The sequence below is a fragment of the Dipodomys ordii genome, unplaced genomic scaffold (assembly GCF_000151885.1).
Source record: "Dipodomys ordii isolate 6190 unplaced genomic scaffold, Dord_2.0 Scaffold282, whole genome shotgun sequence".
Taxonomy (NCBI): Eukaryota; Metazoa; Chordata; class Mammalia; order Rodentia; family Heteromyidae; genus Dipodomys; species Dipodomys ordii.
The window spans coordinates 61,491-76,067 of NW_012267498.1; the positions used below are offsets into that span (position 1 = coordinate 61,491).

The window sequence follows — 14,577 nt, forward strand, 5'->3', positions numbered from 1 at the left end:
GGGATGATGAAAATGATCTGCAAGTAGTTGACAGTGATGAACACACAGCAGTGTCAATGTGCACAGTGCCACCAAACTGACACTTAAAAAGGTTAACATGGACTGGGAATGTGGCTCAGTGGTAGAGTGCTTGCCTAGCATGCATGAAGCCCTGGGTTCGATTCCTTAGCACCACAACACAGAAAAAAGCTGGAAGTGGCGCTATGGCTCAAATAGTAGAGTGCTAGCCTTGAGCACAGAGAGGCTCAGGGACAGTGTCCAAGCCCTGATTTCAAGCACCACGACTGACAAAAACATTAATTAATTAATTAATTAATTAATTAAAAACATATGAATTAAAAGAAGTGAGTTCTCAATTATCTGACAAATGTGGCTGAGCAAGCAGGCTGCCTGAGGGGAGGAGCGCGGCTGAGGCTAGCCCCGCTGCCACCTAGGTCAGTTTCTGACTCTTCCCTAAAATCACAAGCTGTGCAGGACAGCACTGTGGGAGGACCAAGTCCCCAGCAACCAGAGCCTCCTCATGCCCTAGTAGGATCCTAATGGGGCTTATCTGGGTAAAAGAAAGGTCCTTGGGCCAAACTATTCGCTAGTACATGTAGCACATATTCTAGGCTTTATGGTAATCACCTTAATGTCTGTACCAAACTGTGGCTTCCAGTTTCAAAGTGACTCAGCCCAGCCTGCGTTCCATCCATCATGGTTCTCCTTTCTATCTATCAATGATGCTCCCCTTAAATCTATCAGTGCTCCCCTTAACCCATCAGTGCTCCTGTTTCTTCCCATCATGGTGCTCCCCTTTCACCCACCAGTGCTCCCCTTTCCATCCACAAGCGCTCCCATTTCCACCCATCACAGTCCTCACCTTTCCACTCAAAAAGCTCCCTCTGGAGTTTGTTGCTAACGTTTACCTTTTACCCAGTTACAGCCTGACTTTTGTCCCAGTCTTGGGAGATTCTCCTGGGAGGGCCAGTGGCTTTCCCGGTGGAAATGGGGTCCATGGAGCAACTCCCCTGGGAGGAGGGGAGGGGAACAGAAACTTGAGTGGCACAGGGGAGGGGGAGGGGCGGGCTGTCTGGGCCTGCCCTCCCACCCAGGCCCTTGGAGAAGGCCCAGAGATACTCTACAGCTTGGCCATACAGGCCTATACCAAGAGCAGAGGGCGCTGCCCACAGGTGCTGGGACGCTGCCCACAGGTACTAGGCCGCTACAGCCGGGTGCTAGGCTCTGGCCAAGAGCGCGTGACCAGGTGTGAAAGCGTTCCACTCTAGGTAGCACTTGCCTAGATACCAAAATTCCCTGCAGAGTGTCATCAGAGCCAGCACAGCTGCTGAATAACCCCTGGACTCCCGGCCCAGCTCTAGGGCCCTGAAGACACTCCCAGACCATAGAGCTGGGTTCAACCAACTGTCCCACCCAGAGGGCCAGGCTGACCCTAGAACTGCCTTAGCACTCCACTCTAGCAGCTAAAAGACAGCTTGAGCCAGGCACTGGTGGCTCATGCCTGTAATCCTAGCTACTCTGGAGGTTGACTGATATCTGAGGATCTCAGTCTGAAGCAAGCCAGGGCTGGAAAGGCCCTAAGACTCTTATCTCCAATTAACCACCAAAATGCCACAAGTAGAGTGGCAGTGGTAGAGCACAAGTGGTAGAGCCCCAGCGCTGAGCAGAAAAAAACAACTAAGGGACCATGCCCAGACACTGAGTTCAAGTCCTCAGTACCAGCACCAAAAAAAATACCTGGAGGAGTTGTGAATGGAACTCTGTGGTAAAGTGCTGCACAAGCATGTGCAAGCCCTGAATCCAATCCCAAGCAATATGCACGCGTGCACGCGCGTGCATGCACACACACCACAGAAACATCTGGAAGGCAGTCCTACCCTCACATTTCCTAAATCAGTGGCCCTTCTTTCAGAGCCCCCATCCATAAGCTAGCTACACCTTAGTTCTAGGGCCTCTCATGGCCAGCCCCTCTGTGAGGAATATGCCAGCGGTCCAGCCCAGTTCGTCCATCTAGCATTTATCCCCGCTATCCTTGCTCCTCTTTGGAACATTCCTGACCAGTTCTGTGCAAGCGCAGCACAGCAGGGGAGAGAGAGAACATGTGATTTGTGCCCTAAATGTGCATGGCACCAACGGGCATGCGTGGCTGTGAGCTGTGGCTCTGAGATGAACCACCATGGCGGGGACTGCCTCTCCCACAGGTGGCAGCTGGTCTCACCCACCTGTGTCCCCTTAGCCCCAAACAGACTCTAAGCCACATCCAGGATGCTTGGGGAAAGGGCTCTTCTGCCCCCACTGAGCTAGAAGTGGGGGACAGGCATGTGAGAACTGAGGTGGACCCCGAGATGGGGCCCAAGCTGGTATGATTCCTTTTTGAGCTTTGCCTTTGTTTTAGGGATTTCAGACTCGATGGGCCTAGTTCCCGAAATGAAAAAAAATGCATCTGGTCCCCCTCCCCTTAACAACCTAACCCACCCTGGATTGTTGAGTTAAAGACTGACCCATACAACAGACAGGCTGTAATCTGGCTCCAACTGGCGACACCACTTGCTTATGGTAAACCCTGCCTTTTGCACACCAAAGGATAGACAGCACCTTACCCACTAAATTTGTGTGCTATTTCAAACCAAGGTGATAGGCTGGTTTAAACAGCCATTACAAACTGTAACCTCATTGGCTACCTGTGTGTGGTCTGGTATGACTGTACAATCCTTTGTGTGTGTTACCATCCCATTGGTCACCTGAGGCTCAACCTCATGGATTTTGCCTTGAAAAACCAAAGCATGGGGGCGCTCCCAGTTGCAGTGTCAGCTCTCAAGCCTGTGCTGCTGCCCTGACTAGTCAGTGTAGGAACCTTCTCAATAAAGTTGCTTCTTTGTTAACAGCTTTGTTGCGGTGGGCTCTGTCACTCCGGACGACTCAGGTGGGCTTGCCTGCCTGAGGAGGGGTCTTCCCACTACAAGAACCTACTCACTCTAAAGAAAAATCACTTTCTCTGGGCACAGAAGAAAAACACACCTCCTTTTGGTAAGTTCTGGCTCTCTGCTTCTCAGACACATAAATGATTTCAAAAGCTAAAACAAGCCTCCAGCCAGTTTTGCAGTTCTAGAGCCAGGGAGCATCTATTTAAAATGTCAACATAGAGGAAGGGGGGGATATCCCCGGGAGGGGAGGACCCCTGACTTAGGGATAATGCCTCACTCATAAAATTATGAGTTAATTTTCCTTTGGAGAGGGCGGCCTGGTGAGTGTAGGATGCGCTGCGTGTGCCTTGAGGACCAGCCCGGTTACGAGGCACGCCTGCAACGTGTTCCTGCCGGGTTCCTGCCGCCTGTGACCGGCACAGGGTCCTTTGGGCTGGCCATCTCAGCAGGTTGTCGAGACGTCATCACATTCTTCTAATGCTTATTCAGAAACCTCCTTTCTCTTTCTCAATACCTTCACCTTCCCAAAGCAGCAGGGTGTGAAGTAGATTTGATTTTCAATTACTTCCCCTCTGGGGATCCATCCGGTCCTCCCACTGTGTTTTCTGGGCAGCTGAAGCCTGCTGGGGGCAGCAGAAAGAGGAAGTACCGCCCACCTGGGAGGCTCGACTGCCCCCTGGGGCTCCTCTCTCCTCCAGGCCCAATTATGTGGCCTCCAGCATTCACTCTCCCTGCCGGGTGTTACCCTAACCGCTCAGGCCAATATCCTAGCTACCCTGGAGGCTGAGATCTGAGGATCATTGTTGAAAGCCTGCCAGGGCAGGAAAGTCTGAGACTCTTCAATTAAGCACCTCCACCACCACCCCAAAAACAACCAGAAGTGGAGCTGTGGCTCCTATGGTAGAGTGTTCAAGCATAGAAAAAACTAAGATCACACCTAGGCCCTGAGTTCAGGCCTAGGACCAAGGGGGGGTGGGGCACAGAGACGAGCTCCTCTGAAGTCCACAGTCTGAGGCCTATGGGAGCACAGGCCAAGGGCCCTGGGGCCACAAACGTGGAGCAAGGACAGAGGCCAAGACAGCATCTGCAACACACCTAACCCAAGACAACACCAGAGTCGTGTTTGCCTTCCTGGCTCCCAACAGCTGTTAAGACCCAGAGTCTCCTCAGGTAACAGGCAGGCTTTGATTCCTGCTAACCTACCCAGAGCAGTGATGCTGTAGCATCCCCCACCCCCACCCCCAGCCTGGCTGTAGGAAGAGAAGTGTACATGGAAGGCAGGGATGAGCTAAGACGTAAGGAGGACAGAAATGGAGAACAGGCCCTGTCTTCCAGGATCCACGTCCAGCTGTGTGATGATCTGATCGGAAGTGCAGACACTCAAAAGTTAAATAGCTGGAACTAGAAACACTCATCTCCCCCTTGACGGCCACATTCTGAAGAAATGCCAGAACTGCCCTGGCTGCCAACCTGGCTGAATCAGCTCCCCTCCCCTAACATACTCTGTGCCTGTAAAGAGCCAGCCTGTGACCAAGGGCCGTATTGGGTGTCGATGGATCTGGGAACACAGATGCTATTCAAATCCCCTATCTTGTGACTCAAGATAAGATTGCTGGGCTGGGAAGGTGACTCAGTGGTAGAGTGCTTGCCTCATGCATTCAAAGAAAGCACTCTACCACTGAGCAACCTTCCCAGTCCAGAGTACTAGCCTTGAGCAAAAAGCTCAGGGACAATGCCCAGGCCCTGAGTTCAAGCCCCAGTATTGGCAAAAAAAAAAAAAAAAATTCTCTCCCACCTCATCTCCATCTTTGCACATAGAGCCCCTTCCCCTGCTCCCATCCTGCACTTCCCCAGGTGAAACGAACCACCCCTGACCTCTGCCCACCTGACTTCACTTTTCTGCCTGATAAAGGGGGACCTTAGATATGGGGGAGACTTTCCCTTCAGCCCACCTGAAGACTTGGTACCCTTCCCAGGTTTTCATTCTGAATAAGAAACTGTTGGTCTGTTCACCTGCCAGCTACTTTTCTTTGCTCATCCTCCTGATATAGAAATATTTTCCTACAGACACGCCCTGGGGGAGCCGGGCCCAGGACAGCCTCCGCGCATGGACAGCCCTTCCAGGTCCTGCACACCACCCGAGCCTCTCACCAAGCGCCTCTCTTATTGCCCTGGCTCTGCTGTGCCATTTGGATCGTCCCTCCTCACCCCCTTCCTGAAGTGTTGTCTAGCAGACAAAGAAACTCAGGAAGCAAGGGATCCGGCTCCCTGCAAACTCATCCCCAGCAGGACACAGGTGCTAAGCAAATGAACTCCTCCCCTCCTCCTCCCCCCCCCCCATCCAGTCTTCACACTGAAGATAGCCTAGTTTACCAGCAGGGCCCTAACCCCAGCCCTGACACCCCTCTTCACAGCCTACAAGTACTGTATCTCTTTAAGAAAAGGTACATACATGACTTACTGAGGAGGCACTGGTGGCCAAGACAAAAATAAACTATCAGAACCTCAGTTTCGGAAATTTGACTTTTATACCCCCAGAATCATTTAAGTCCAAATACATTTAATTTAACATCCAGCTTCTCAATCTGGCCACATTTAAATGCTCAACAGCCACGTGTGCTAGCACTCCTGTAATGGATGGTGGTCATCCATGTCTTCCTGGAGGTAAATTCCAGGAAGCCAGGGACCTTGGCTGGCCGGATCTGAGGTGCAAGAGTTGCTCAGTACATGCTGAACTGATCGGTTAAGTGAGCCGTGGACTCTGAAGGGGTCACTGCTCTTGTTCCTTTTTCTCTGTCACTAACAACAAATGCCCCAGGAGGAACCAATTTTCTGTGCCTAGGAAAGGATTTTCGGTTGGTAGCAGTGCTAGTTCCACTTTAAATAGATGACCAAAAGCATATGGGAAACCAATATAAACACCAAGTGCACACACAAACACACCCAGCTTCAACTGTATCCAAACCGGCTAAATTCATGAAAACGTCAGAGCTGCAGAAATGCAGATTCGGCACAAGGGAACACCTAAACCAGCTGCACAGCAGCCCCAGCCATCACTGAACCTTCCTAACCCCCAGCTTTTCCTTTGGAATTTGGAGAACACTAAGGAGCTATGCCGGTGGGCAGAGCTTCAGCCACAGCCTGGCTGGCAGAGCTGGCCATTTCTAACCTCCAGGTGATCCCAGCCCAACCAGGAGAGCCTCTCCCCATCCCCAGCCACCAGGCATGCCTGGATCCTTCCAGATGGCTTCACTGTGCCGTCACATCACCCACTCTGCATCTCTAACCCTTCACGCCCCTCCCTGACCCAGCATGCAAGCAGATCACAGCCAGGGAGCTCCACCTGCAAGACTTTAATGCCAACATCCCTTAGAGGCCCTGTCTGGGCTGAGGTCTTATCTCTCACTTAGATAATTCTAACAATTTTATGGCTTATCTTCCTCTTCAATCCATCTGCCACCAAAGACCCAAACCAATTTTTCTGAAGTTGAAACTTGGACATAGTACTCTCTTACATACTCGTCACACTGATTTGGCTAAAAAATGTCTCGATAAGACCTTTCAAAATCTGGCCACCTCTCCCCCATGCACCTCAAAGCAATATGAAGTTTCAGAACCCAGGACAAAACGTGAAAGGGCCTTGTCCAACTTGTCCTTTCTCAGACCAGATCAGGGATCACTTTGCCCAGAACACCTTTTTGGAGACAGCGGACTGTTCAAAAGTCCCTGCCCGGGTACCAGACTCTGGCATAGCAAGCCACTACAAACATGGTTGTAAAGGGAAGATGAATAAAAAAATGTCAGTCCACAACACATTAGAAGCATGGAATCACGGAACCTTGGAAGTGAAAGGAAGCAAAGCCATGTAGTCTGGTCATGATGTACATGAGTGAGGAACTCAAGAACGTCGAGGGTGGAACCCGGATTGCCCCTGGTCTCCAAACCTGAGCCATGAACACTCAGCCTCGGGGACCCCAGTCTGGATTCCACCTTGCTCCACCGGCTCCCCTCTACTTCCCACCCCCTTTTCAGAGAAAGAAGCCCCGCCTGGCCTCATCCACCCGATCAAGACCTGGAGGAGTGTCCCCATCCCCACACACACTGTAGTAACTTTGGGGCGCTTCCCTCTCCTGGTTAACCTCCCATCCTTCTCCCAGCTCATGAAATCACACCTTTATTGACCACCTACTATACACCCCTCTGCAGCCAGCCCTGGTGGCCCTGCCCCCCAAAGCCGGGCGGACCCCGGGTGGCGTAACGGGGCCGCGCGCGGGCGACCCTCCTCCCCTTCCGGGTGACCCCCATCCTCCCTCCCTGGCCTCGCAGCCCCGGCCGCCCCTGCCCCCGCCCCCGCCCCCGGCCGGGGTCGCTCCCGCTGCAGGTGTGGTGGGCGGAGAAAGTTTGGGGCCCGGGCTCGCCCGGGGCGCGCAGGGCTCGGGCACCCGCCCGTCTCTCGCTCCAGCCCGGAGCAGGGGGGCGGCGCGGGACTGCGGCGCCGGGCACCGGGCCATCCTCGCCCGTCCCCTCCCCTCCCCTCCCCGAACGCGCAGGGCCCAGGAGGGAGGGGGCGGGGATAAATAAATACCTTTGACTTTGTAGCTAAGGTTAACGGAACGGCCGCCCCAGGGGCGCCTCGGGCACCGGGCTCCCCGCCCTGGCCAGTCCCGGGGCAGGCGGGGCGGGCGCGTGGGCCTGATTGGCTGGCAGGCCCGGCTGTCCGCCGAGCCGCCGGGCCGTCGGATTGGCTGCGTGACTCAGATGACCCGCTTGGCCCAATCAGATAAGCCCGCGGGGCGGCTCCTTTGTTCTCTCGAGCCAATAGCCGGAGTGGGGGGGTGACCTCTCCGCGCGGGCTCGCGTCCCGGCGCGGTGAAAGCGGGGCGCTGCCGGCTGTCCGGGTGCTGGGATGCGGGCTGCCGGTAGTGGCCGCCCGGGGAGCCCTCCGGGCCACCCTCGGTCTGACTCTCGAGGCCTCTGTGAGCGCGGAAGCGTCCGAGCCTGATGCGCGCGTGCAGGCCGGGTGGTTGATTCTGCGAGTCTGCAGCGCGCCCCCGCGTGCCAGCCCCTGCGGGTACTGGGAGGCCGGGGCCCGACCGGGTGCCCGCCCGGAGCGGCCCTCCGCGCGCACGTCTGTGCAGGAGCTTGGCCGACCGTGGGCACCGCTCCGCACTGGGAATCCTCGCGGTTGCAAATCGCTTTGTTACTGTTATCTTTCCGTGGGAAACTGCCGTGGCTGTAAACTGCTCGTTCTCTTTGGCCCTCCGAGGGTGACCGGTATCCTCCGGGTCTGCGACTGCTCCCCACCGGCACCCCCTCCCAAGCCAAGCCCGGCTATCAGAACACCAGGAATTGTATAGTCGGGACTCGGAGACTCCGGAGCGCGGGCTCCACCGAGTCGCCACTGCTCCCAGTGTTTCGCTGGGTTTCTCCACGCTCGGTTCGTTTTTTCGGGATCACGCCTACCTGGGTGTGGTCCTTCCCCGTCACCTTTCCCCACCAGCCCCGCTGGCCGCAACGCAGGGGCTGGTGACAGAGGTCTTTGAACCTCTCTAGAAGAAACCTTGGGAACCAGGGCATTCCGCTCCATGGGTTCTAGCTGAGGAGTTTAAGTTGCCTGGTCTACGTTCAATGCGAATTCAAGAAATCCTCGCCAGCAGCGCAGCCTGATCCAGAAAGACAAGAGTGCTGGCTTCCCAGAGACCTCCGGAAAAGGGGGTTTTCTCTCCTACCCCCTGACAGGAAGGAAGTTCCTCACTTCTGCCTCAAGGGTCACAGCCGGTGGGCTGGCACTGGCAGGATTCTCTCCAGAGCTGCTTAGAAACTGCCTTTGTGTGGGGACCAGGGGCACTTGCCTGTCATCCTAGCTACTCTCAGGAGGCTAAGACTTGAGGATGTGGATTCAAAGCCAACCCAAGCAGACAAATCGATGAGACTATTACCTTCATTAACCACCAAAAGCTGAGCATGCCAGGCTTAAGCAAAAAAGCCAGTGAAATCATGGCCTGAGTTCAAGCCCCCAGTGCCAGCAACCCCTCCCCAAAAAGGCTACATATTACTAGCCCTCAACTCTTTATGGTCTCCTTTGTATGGTTCTTCACTGTTTATGTCAGTCCTGGGCCTAGAACTCGGGGCCTAGGCTCTGTCCCTGAGCTTTTTTGCTCAAGGTAGGCACTCTACCACTTAAGCCACAGCTCCACTTCCAGCTTTTTAATAGTTAATTGGAGTTGAGAGTCTCACAGACTTTGCCAAGGCTGGCTTTGAGCCATGATCCTCAGATCTCAGCCTCCTGAGTAGCTAGGATCACAGATACTGGTGTCTAGCTTCACGTGGTTATTTAGTACGTGGAGAATGCTCTGCAACAGCTTGCAGAATTCATTCTTGCTTCAGAAACCAGCGTTGCAATTCTAAGTGTGCCATGGGCTGCATACTTCACTGTCTGCCTTTATTTCCTCCGCTATAGCCTGAAAGACTTTCTCTGGGCTGACAACCCCATGACTGGAAAAGTCAGGGGTGAGCAAAGCATGTTATTAAACAGAAAGAGGGAGGTTGCACCTGTGTGTTTGAAAATTTACAGAGCAACAAAAACAGTGACCTGAAAAGATAATTCCCACGAATTCTTTTTTTTTGTAATTCCTCCAAGAATTCTTTTACTGAATAAAGAGAAAGGACCTGAGAGGAGAGAAAAGGAAATTAAGGGACTTTCACAATAAAATACATGTGTGTGTGTGTGTGTGTGTGTGTGTACATTGTTCAATGTTTTCAAAAAAAATTTTTTGGGGGGGTCCGGTCGTGGAGCCTGAACTCTGGGCCTGGGTGCTGTCCCTCAGCTCTTCAGCTCAAGGCTAGCCCTCTACCACTTGAGCCACAGCGCCACTTCCGGCTTTTTTCTTTTTGCTTATGTGATGCTGAGGAATTGAACCCAGGGCCTCAGGCATGTAAGGCAAGCGCTCTACCACTGAGCCACCCTCCCAGCCCCTCAAAATTAATACTTGGTAACTAGCTGGGCGCCGGTGGCTCATGCCTGTAATCCTAGCTAGTCAGGAGGCTAAGATGTGAGGATCACAGTTCAAAGTCAGCCCAGAGGGCTGGGATGGTGGCTCAGTGGTAGAATTCTTGCCTTCCATGCATGAGGCCCTGGTTCGATTCCTCAGCACCATATATGCAGAAAAAGCTGGAAGTGGCACTGTGGTTCAAGTAGTAGAGTGCTAGCCTTGAGCTGAAGAGCTGAGGGACAGTGCCCAGGCCCAGAGTTCAGGCCCCATGACCAGCAAAAACAAAATCAGCCCAAGCAGGGAAGCCCATGAAATTCTTATCTCCAATTAATCACAGAAAAAGCTGTAAGTGATGCTATAGCTCAAGTGATAGAGTGCTAGCAAAAGGAGCTGAGGGACTACGCCCAGGCCCAGAAAACAAAACAAAAAAAAAAGTGCTGCACCTGCTGGCAGAGCTCTGCATCTTCCCCCTTGAAGTCCGTCAGGATGAACCACTGAGTGAGGACTTGAACATCTCAGGAAGGAACCAGTGGCAATTTCAGACCATCTCTGCTTTTTTTTTTTTTTTTTTTTGGTCAGTCGTGAGGCTTGAACTCTGGCCTTCTGGGTTTAGGCGCTGTCCCTGCGCTCTTCAGCTCAAGGCGATCTCTCTACTGCTTGAGCCACAGTGCCACTTCCAGTTTTCTAGTGGTTAATTGGAGATAAGAGTCTCATGGACTTTTCTGCCGGGCTGGCTTTGAACCATGATCCTCAGATCTCAGCATCCTGAGTGGCTAGGATCCCAGGCATAAGCCACTAGTGCCAGGCTACATTTTTTTTTCCTTAGGGCCAAGATACCTACACTCCCTCTGCTAACCCAGATGCCTCAGGAACTGTCTCCTTCCCATCCTTCCTCTCAGAAATCTACTTGCTCTTTGTTAGATCAATTTCCTTCCATGGAAGATGAGATCTCCCTCAAAGAGAATAGATGTGAGCTGGGCTTTCTTGACACCATGTCCTCTGCCCCAGGCTCTAACAGGCAATTTGCCTTTGCCTACACGGATATTAAGTAATCCCATAACCTTATAAGCCAATAGGAGTCCTTGAAGCTGCTGGAATCCATCCCACACTGAGCCCCACCCACTCTTCATTTTTTTTTATACTTACATTCATCTCCAGATTTAGGTCATAGAGAGAAAGCAGTCCTTTTTTTTTCTTTTTTTCTTTTTCTTTTGGTGGGTTGTGGGGCTTGAACTCTGGGCTTGGGCGCTGTCCCTGCACTATTCAGCTCAAGGCGAGCACTCTACTGCTAGAGCCACAGCATCACTTCCGGTTTGCTAGTAGTTTTTATTGGAAATAAGTCTCGTGGACTTTCCTGCCCAGGCTGGCTTTGAACCGTGATCCTCAGATCTCAGCTTCCTGAGCTAGGATTACAGGCGTGAGCCACCGGCACCTGGCTGAAAGCAGTCTATCAGTCACCATTTTGTACTTTTCTATTACTTGTATCTCCTGAGATTGTGTGCTCCTTGACTTTCAACTAACTGTAACTGTCAGCCATGTCAAAGGTGTGAGTCCTTATCAACAGGGTTAAAAGAACAAACACTATATTCTTTCTAGCTTCCTTAAATCACCCCACCAGGGCTGGGAAGGTGGCTCAGTGGTAGTACATGAGGCCCTGGGTTCTATTCCTCAGCACCACATAAGCAAAAAGAAAAAAGCTGGAAGTGGCGCTGTGGCTCAAGTGGTAGAGTGCTAGCCTTGAGCTGAAGAGCTGAGGGACAGCACCCAGGCCCAGAGTTCAGGCCCCACGACCAGATCCCCCCCCCAAAAAAAATCACCCACCACTCTGATCGATGATCACAAACAGAATGTGAGATGGACTCCTACTGGAGAGGAGGAACAGCACATCTTGTGTCAGGATAGGACAGAAACCCAGTGGGCCGCCCCATGCCTGCTTGACTGTGGGTACAGTGGCTATACACCCTTCTGCGCATGTCACTTGCCTTGTCTCCTTTGTCTCTTGTGTGTCTATTTTCTGACACTGTAGGCTGTTAATACAGCCAGCGATAAGGGTAGAGACTGCGTCTTATTATTTAATAACACATCCATCCTCCAGTTTCCATCACAATGTCAAGCACACACAGGTGCTTACTATCTACCTGAACCAAAATCATCAGTACACAAAACCTACCCCATACACAAGAAGGAAAAAGAGAGAAAGAAGGAAGGGAGGGGGAGGGGGAGAGAGAGAGAGCGCACAGCATACAGTGGTAGGCAAGAATGAAGAGTGGAGGAGCCGGACAGGCTGGGCTGGGCTGAGCCTCTGGTGATTACCTGTTACTCATAAATGTTTTCCTATTCAAAATAAGAGTAAGAACACTTACCACACAGAAATCAGGTGAGGTAGTGCAGAGCCCTGCAAGGTGCCATCCATAAACAACTTGTGGTTATTTTTATGCAGTGCTCTGTGCTGGGTGTGAGATCAACGCAGAGATGACTAACATAGGCAAAAAATAAGAATAAAAAATAAGCCCACTGATGCCTGACAAAAACAGGCACTCTAATTTGTATGAACCCAAGTGGAGGGAAGAAGACCATGGGTGAGGGTTCTCCAAGCTGGCCAGGGAGGCCCTGAAGGTCCTTCTTTCCCTTCTGGGCCTCTGGCACCTGGTTAAATCTGGCCTGACCCTGTGAGCCGTGCCAAGTGTGTGTGGCATGAGAGGTGAGTGGCATCTTTGCAGCTCAGAACTGCCTCCTCTCCTGAGACTCCCTTTGCAGCTGTTAGCAGTCTCGAGGACCCTCCAAATGGCTCTCAAGTGGTAGTAAAGAAGGCCATGGCGGCCCTCATCTGCCCTTCAAGGCAGAATGACAAGGACCGAAGCCTCTGGTTCCAAGATGAGTATTCCACGCAACATAGAGCTCTGGAGCCTTCACCCACCACCCTGAGAATTAGCCCTGCTTGGGCTGGGAAGGTGGCTCAGTGGTAGAGTGCTTGTCTTGCATGCATGAGGCCCTGGGTTCGATTCCTCAGCACCACATAAGCAGAAAAAGCCAGAAGTGGCGCTGTGACAAGTGGTAGAACGCTAGCCTTGAGCTGAAGAGCTGAGGGACAGCACCCAGGCCCAGAGTTCAGACCCCACAGCCAAAAAAAAAAGAATTAGCCCTGCTTGCAGGATATGCCGGTCCCTTCCAGGGAAGGGCTGGAGCAAGTCTATACAGATACTGCTGCTATCCAGGACACCCCACTCCCAACCTACTCCCCCCCTCCATCTCCACAGTCCTCAACAAAGGGCACTCCCAAGCCACCACTTCTAAAACCAAATCTTTATTCTCTAGTTTGAAAAGGAAGGTGAGTGGTTGTTCAGTTCTGATCCAGAGACAAAACAAGGCCCAGTGGGTAGAAATCACAGGAAAGCAGAATTCGATCATTATTAAGGGAGAATTTCTAACAATTATAATCATCCTACAATAGAACCAGGTGCTCAAGAGGTGACGCTACCTGTCAACCCAAGAGCTTGGTTGGTTGGAAGCTGGCATCAAACCACTGAACCATGGAATGGAAACTCACCCAGGCCCTGCCGAAAGACACACCGAGCCGGAGGGAGCGCAGAGGGGCTGGGGCTTCGGGGAAAGCAGCCAGGGAAGTGCTCAGCACAGGGACAGACCTTAGCTAAAGCCAGACCAGACCAAGGAGGAGAGGATCGGGCTTCGGGAGCACGCGTGGGATCACTGGCTTGCATACCACAATCAGTAGCTGGGTCTCTTTGCAGGGACACCTAGGAAGGCGGCAGCGAGGAGGGGGAGCGGTAAGGGCGGCTCCGGCTCCCCGGCCCCGCGGCCTTTGTGGGCAGCAGGTTTCCCCCACGTGTCCCCAGCCCGTCCAGGTTCCCTCCCCAACCGTTCATTTCCTAAGGACTCTACCCCACCCACCTACTTCCAAAAGTGACCTGAAGTAACTCCTAGTAAAGACTGGGACATTAAGGCGTTAACACCAGAGGACGGAGAGGCTCCCTTCCGGCTGGCGGCTCCTCTAGCCGAGGGCTCTAAGGGTACATAGAGCTGCTATTGCTACTTTTCCGGGGCGCAGGGCCGATCGTGGGGACCCTCAGAAGCCCCCGCGGCGGGCAGGCCCGGCCGCGCCCGCCGGTCCGCTCAGACGTCGTGCTTCTTCTGGTGGGCCAGGAGCCGCTCCTCGTCGTCGAAGGTCTGGCCGCAGATGGCGCAGCAGAAGGCGCCGTCGCGGATGTGGCTCTTGCGGTGGGTGATGAGGTTGGACTTCTGGCTGAAGCTGCGGTCGCAGTCGGGGCAGGCGTAGGGCCGCTCGCCGGTGTGGATGCGCCGGTGCGACACCAGGTTGGACTTCTGGCTGAAGGCCTTGCCGCAGTCGGGGCAGGCGTAGGGCCGCTCGCCGGTGTGGATGCGCCGGTGCGCGGCCAGGTAGGGCTTGTGGCGGAAGGCCTTGCCGCAGTCGGGGCACACGAAGGGGCGCTCAGGCGCGTGGTCCCGCCGGTGCGCCGCCAGGTGGCTGCCCTGGGAGAAGCGGCGGCCGCACTGCTCGCAGGCGAAGGGCCGCTCGCCCGAGTGCACTGCTCTTTGTTAGATCAATTTCCTTCCATGGAAGATGAGATCTCCCTCAAAGAGAATAGATGTGAGCTGGGCTTTCTTGACACCATGTCCTCTGC

The 14,577-nt window shown here is 53.4% G+C and overlaps 1 protein-coding gene across 1 annotated transcript in view; it reads right to left on the minus strand.

Annotated features, from left to right (window-relative positions):
- LOC106001270 (zinc finger protein 775-like) overlaps positions 1-14,577 on the minus strand; it is a 28,411-nt gene that overhangs the window by 10,522 nt on the left and 3,312 nt on the right. The window contains exons 3-6 of the mRNA XM_013036372.1: positions 14,051-14,390; positions 8,053-8,255; positions 7,775-7,898; positions 7,510-7,669 (exon numbers count right to left, since the gene is read on the minus strand). Of these exons, the coding sequence (XP_012891826.1) occupies positions 7,510-7,669; positions 7,775-7,898; positions 8,053-8,255; positions 14,051-14,390 (827 nt within the window). The remainder of the gene's footprint in view (positions 1-7,509; positions 7,670-7,774; positions 7,899-8,052; positions 8,256-14,050; positions 14,391-14,577) is intronic.